Source organism: Hippoglossus hippoglossus, chromosome 19 (assembly GCF_009819705.1).
Source record: "Hippoglossus hippoglossus isolate fHipHip1 chromosome 19, fHipHip1.pri, whole genome shotgun sequence".
In the NCBI taxonomy this organism is placed as follows: domain Eukaryota; kingdom Metazoa; phylum Chordata; class Actinopteri; order Pleuronectiformes; family Pleuronectidae; genus Hippoglossus; species Hippoglossus hippoglossus.
The window spans coordinates 540,874-547,029 of record NC_047169.1 but is presented as its reverse complement, the minus strand read 5'-3'; the positions used below and the strand labels follow the sequence as shown (position 1 = coordinate 547,029).

The following is a 6,156-nucleotide window of genomic DNA, read 5'->3' as shown; positions in this document are numbered from 1 at the left end:
GAGGAAAAGATCGGACACAACGAACATCGATGGTTTTCCAAAATGCCCATGCACGACCCGGACTGGTCACACCAACGTTCAATTTGTATTCATATGTGTAATAACAACATTTAGGAGGACAGAGTACAAAAAAATAAAAAACAAACAAAATATCTCTGTATAAACATTTAAATCTTTCATATCAATATATCCTTTATATACGCTTTGATTTTGGTCTGTAGTAAAGTACTGAAGTGGTTCCACACGAAAAGACGACCTCACTCAGCTAATGTGTCCCTCAGCCACCGGAGGCGCTCTCACCTCTGAGCGGCACTGTTCTGTTGCACTGAAGAGTTTGGTTTCTAAACGTGAAAGTTATCCTCTGATATGAACAGTTCAGACACAATAATCAAACATCTTTTATTTTACAGAATAAAAATGCTAAAAATATGCATTTTGTTTATATTTTACATAAAATATATTTTATGATATATTAGAAAATACAATAATCAAACATATTTGGTTGTATTTGTGTTTCCTATATAGTTATTATAAAGTTTATGTAAAGAATAATTTTTTGAATAAATCGGTTCCAAGATTCCATGACGGTCGAGCTCTAGGTGTCGTCTGTGTAACGGTCGTGACGGCACGAAATTCACCTCACAACAACGTGACAGGAAGAGGAAGTGACGGGTATGTACATGTGGACAGGTGCATTATGGGACGCTGTGTGGGGGGCACCTGCAGGGGCTGGTGTGTGTGTGTGTGTGTGTGTGTGTGTGTGTGTGTGTGTGTGTGTGTGTGTGTGTGTGTGTGTGTGTGTGTGTGCGCATGAGTGTGACCTTTGACCACCCAATCGAATCAATTCTCTCATGAGTCTAAATCAGGGGTCTGCAGCCGCTCCTCAGTGAGAGTGAACGTCACGCACGTACATTTTTTAAATGATCATCATATCGGGCCATGATGGGAAATACCAGGAGCAATGTGTGTGTGTGTGTGTGTGTGTGTGTGTGTGTGTGTGTGTGTGTGTGTGTGTGTGTGTGTGTGTGTGTGTGTGTGCTCCCACACAGCGCACACACACAGGCCCCCCCCCACCCACTCGCTCAGAGACACGCAGTGAGATCACAGCTCGTGCACCTGAAGCAGCCGCTCAGTGACTCTGTAGAAGTGAAACACAGAGTTCCTCTGGTCTCAGCTGCTTCAGGATCAGAGCAGAAGCTGGTTTGTACCGAGCTGGAGTTTCTGTGTCCTCCTCCACTCGGCTTCACTGGAACTAATACACACTCATCACTAGTTCTCAGGACCTGATCAGCACAGGAAGTCACTGAGTGTTGGTTTGACTCCAGTTTATCAGACTCATTGAAACATCATGGAAATGACTCGTCAACAGCTTCAGTCCAACTGGAACAAATGAATGTGAACTAGTTCAATTTTTGGAACCGTGAACTTTGTTAAAAATGTTATAAAATATACTATGAACGTGAACTAGTTCATTTTCATCTGCATGAACTTAACTTTGAACTCGTTCATTTTAAGTGAGAACTGGCTCAACACTGAGTTAAACTATAAATAAAACTTTATAAGCTGTGTTATCAAATATGTTTTGCGGCTCCAGACAAATTTTATTTGGTAGAAGAGCGGGCAAAATGGCTCTTTTGATAGAAAAGGTTGCCGACCCCGGATCTAAATGAACATTTGGACCAAATTTGAAGAAATGTTCACGATAATGAGACAAACAACCTGAAAGCCTCCATGTCTCCACTAGGTGTCGCTAGTGCAGAGCGATAAAAACAGTGTTTGTTGCGTTTTTTAATCGACACCTGTGTGAGGTGTTTAGAATCATTTGTGTCCTCAGTGGGAACCAATGAGGAACCAATTCAGACAGGAAGTGATAGTTTGAGTCTTTTCATGTGATTTGTTGATGTTTGTCCTTTAATGTAAAGCAGGTGGATCTGATTGGTCGGTGGAATGGCCTCACAGCCAGGAAGTGACTGAGTGGGTTGGTCAGGAGGAGGCGGGGCTCATTCTGTGTGTGGGTGTGGTCAGAGTGGCCCGTGCAGCCCCTTGTACTTGGACAGGATGTTCTTGGTGCGTCCGAGCTCCTTCCTCAGGTCGGCCACCTCCCACCTCAGAGCAGAGTTCTCCTTTTCCAGGAAGCCGGCTCGGATGGCGATCTGGTTCTCTTTGAGCCGCCGAGCGTCCCGGGACCGCTTCGCCGCAAAGTTGTTCTTCCTGCGGCTGGCCCAGTATTTGTCATCCTGCTCGAAGAACGACAAGTAATCGTAGTTAATTTTACTTTATATGTTTACTCTGTGAAAAGAGACTAAACTCCATCGACTGATGAAGATCTTGTGATACGACAGAAAGCTCCAGAACAACTATTCAGAATGAACTTTGTGTATGAGAAGAAACACATGTTGTAGTTTTAAAGTATTTTTTATTCTACTTAATAAAACTCCTACAGGAAATCGGTTCCTGTTGCCTAGCGAGCTGATTTGTTTGTCGGCTCAGAACCAGCTCCAAATTACCTTCAGGTCCTCCGGCATGAAGACCTTCCGAGCTTTCTTGATCATCGGCTGCGGTTTCAGCTCCTCGGCAGAGAACTTGCGTTTGCGTGGGTCGAACATCTCCTGACCCGGGACGCTGGACAGAGCCAGGTCTGCAGGGTCGGGTTCGTAGCCAATGGGAATCTGGATGGAGTCCGGGTCGATGGGGCTCGGAGTGTTTCTGGAGCTTGGGAGGCCTGAAAGGAGGCGGAGACAAGTCACTCAATAAGTTATCAACAATATCTGAGGTCACATGATGGTAAATGGTCTAAATTTAAATATTAAAACTGATCAAACAATGAAGGAACATTTTTATGTCATCAAACAAACCAGAAACACTGATCATCCAACTTTTCCTCTATGAAGAAAAAGCATTTCTTTTCATATTTATTTCTATATTCACAACAACAAATACAAATATTTAACTGCAGAGACACATTTAATAAGAAAAGAAAAAAGAGAATAAACTCAAGTTAAAATAATATTTGAATGAGCAGAATACTATGAATTATTATATAAGATATGACAATTGAACTGGTTGTGTGTGTGTCTGTGTGTCTGTGTGTGTGTCTGTCTGTGTGTGTGTCTGTCTGTGTGTGTCTGTCTGTGTGTGTCTGTCTGTGTGTGTCTGTCTGTCTCTGTCTGTGTGTCTGTCTGTCTGTCTGTGTGTCTGTCTGTGTGTGTCTGTCTGTGTGTCTGTCTGTCTCTGTCTGTCTGTCTGTCTGTGTGTGTCTGTCTGTCTGTCTGTGTGTCTGTCTGTGTGTGTCTGTCTGTGTGTCTGTCTGTCTCTGTCTGTCTGTCTGTCTGTGTGTGTCTGTCTGTCTGTGTGTGTCTGTCTGTGTGTGTCTGTCTGTGTGTCTGTCTGTCTGTCTGTGTGTGTCTGTCTGTCTGTCTGTGTGTGTCTGTCTGTGTGTGTCTGTCTGTGTGTGTCTGTCTGTCTCTGTCTGTGTGTCTGTCTGTCTGTCTGTGTCTGTCTGTCTCTGTCTGTCTGTCTGTCTGTCTGTGTGTGTGTGTGTCTGTCTGTCTGTCTGTCTGTGTCTGTCTGTCTCTGTCTGTCTGTCTGTCTGTCTCTGTCTGTGTGTGTGTGTGTGTCTGTCTGTCTGTCTGTCTGTGTCTGTGTGTCTCTGTCTGTCTGTCTGTCTGTGTGTGTCTGTCTGTCTGTCTGTGTCTGTCTGTCTCTGTCTGTCTGTCTGTGTGTGTGTCTGTCTGTGTGTGTGTGTCTGTCTGTGTGTGTCTGTCTGTCTCTGTCTGTGTGTCTGTCTGTCTGTCTGTGTCTGTCTGTCTCTGTCTGTCTGTCTGTCTGTGTGTGTGTGTGTGTCTGTCTGTCTGTCTGTCTGTGTCTGTGTGTCTCTGTCTGTCTGTGTGTGTCTGTCTGTCTGTCTGTGTCTGTCTGTCTCTGTCTGTCTGTCTGTGTGTGTGTCTGTCTGTGTGTGTGTGTCTGTCTGTGTGTGTCTGTCTGTCTGTCTGTCTGTCTGTCTGTGTGTGTCTGTCTGTCTGTCTGTGTGTGTCTGTCTGGGTGTGTCTGTCTGTGTGTGTCTGTCTGTCTCTGTCTGTGTGTCTGTCTGTCTGTCTGTCTGTGTGTGTCTGTCTGTGTGTGTGTGTGTGTGTGTGTGTCTGTGTGTGTGTGTGTGTGTGTGTGTGTGTGTGTGTGTGTCTGTGTGTGTGTGTGTGTGTGTGTGTGTGTGTTGGGTCTGTTCTCGTGTAACAACCCGATCCTCACTTCTGTTAATTGAAAGTTTAGACGTCATCTTTGTTTCTGTGTATATGAAACCTTTAGTTCATTAGTCTATAACTTTAATCCAGCATCTGTACAAACTGTATTTATCTCACGTTAGCACAACATTAGAGAATATATAATATATAATAATAGAGTCGGTGATCAGGACCAACTCTAGTTAGCAGCATAGCATTAGCTTTGAAAGCTAAGTTGGCTAAGGTAGCTAGGTCTGGAGATCAGCACCATGGTTTATCTCTAGTTAGCAGCATAGCATTAGCTTTGAAAGCTAAATTGGCTAAGGTAGCTAAGGTAGCTAGGTCTGGAGATCAGCACCATGGTTTATCTCTAGTTAGCAGCATAGCATTAGCTTTGAAAGCTAAGCTAGCTAAGGTAGCTTATAGAGTTGGTGATCAGGACCAATGTTTATCTAACGTCAGCAACACATTACTATCGCTACAAGCTAAGCTAGCTAGGGTAGCTCAGTCAGAGGTGGTGGTCAGGGGGGGGTGGTAAACAGGTTTATAATCACAGGAAGAGGTTGTGGTTCAGCAGCGACTCCACTAACGAGCAGGATGAGGATGTTTGTTTTTCATGTTGTGGTGCACCCTGGGTAAAGCCTGCTGGTTCCTGCCTCCTTATCTGCTGCACGGACCCATGTGGGAAAACAAATATGCCAGATTATGCCAGAGATTACTCTGCTATATTTAGACGTCAGGTCACAGATTAATTCCGGCTCTGCTGCAGTTTGGTTTCCATTGGACTCAGGACCAGTGATGAAGGAAATATTTAAATCCTGAAGTTGACGAAGCGAGAGAGCGTTGTAAATGATTAATCACTGATCAATTAGAAGTGATCAGACGATAATATCGGGCTTAGATTCATCAGGTGGACATGACGATCTTCACAACATGATAAATATGTTTCATTAATTATGAGTTTCAGCTTCTTCTGCCTCCACATGATCAATAAATCAGTTAATTCACCTTTAAACATCTGATCAGTTCGTTAACACTCAGACATTCTTATTAATCTCTGTGTCGGTAATAATCTCCATCCACACTCACACACCTGCAAACACATGTCACATGTCACATGTCACATGTCACATGCAGGCCTGTGGGCGCCAGGCGTAACCATAGCAACAGTGATGAATGTAAAACCTGAAACTTTTACTCTCCGTTACTTTTCCTCAGGTTTTTAAGATGCAGCCTGTTTTCACACTCGTCTGTTTGAGTTCACCTGAGTGTACCTGCAGGATGATGTGTGTGTGTGTGTGTGTGTGTGTGTGTGTGTGTGTGTGTGTGTGTGTGTGTGTGTGTGTGTGTGTGTGTGTGTGTGTGTGTGTGTGTGTGTGTGTGTGTGTGTGTGTGCCTGTCCCTGCATGACATCAGCAGTTTAAGAACATACTGTTCTGTGCAGAATTAGGCCAGCGGGTGGCAACCCATCCACACACACACAAAACTACATAAAACACTCCCACATGCGCACATACATGCACGAACAGACACAGACTCACACCAAGTCAAGTCACATGGCCTAATTCTGCAGAGAACAATATGTTCTTAAACTACTGATCTCATGGAGGGACACACAAAGAGGTGAAACCTGCATCATGTTCACAGACGTCTACAAACGCACAACAGGTCGTTCTGTGAGAGTTGGAGGAGGCGTTGGCCTCCGAGCAAGAGGGCGGAGCCACAACCTGTTCACGCGTCCACATAAACACACACATTCGTGTCTCTCTATAGTTGTGAGGACACTCGTTGACTTAATGCATTTCCTAGCTCCTAACCCTAACCATCGCAACTCTAACCTAAACTCTAACTCTAACTCTAAAATCAAGTCTAAACTGTCAAAAAGCCGATTTAATTTGTGAGGACCAGACAAAATGTCCACACAATGATGGTATTGAAC

The 6,156-nt window shown here is 44.2% G+C and overlaps 1 protein-coding gene across 4 annotated transcripts in view; it reads right to left on the bottom strand.

Moving 5' to 3' along the window:
• Nucleotides 1-1,588: 1,588 nt before the first annotated feature.
• The window catches only part of hlfb (HLF transcription factor, PAR bZIP family member b), a 12,175-nt gene continuing 7,607 nt past the window's right edge, over nt 1,589-6,156 (bottom strand). For 3 of the 4 annotated variants that reach the window (XM_034570454.1, XM_034570451.1, XM_034570452.1), the window contains 2 exons: nt 2,508-2,722; nt 1,589-2,240 (listed from right to left, as the gene is read on the bottom strand). In XM_034570454.1, the coding sequence (XP_034426345.1) occupies nt 2,022-2,240; nt 2,508-2,722 (434 nt within the window). In that variant the 3' untranslated portion in view covers nt 1,589-2,021. The remainder of the gene's footprint in view (nt 2,241-2,507; nt 2,723-6,156) is intronic. The other variant, XM_034570453.1, reaches the window with a different exon arrangement.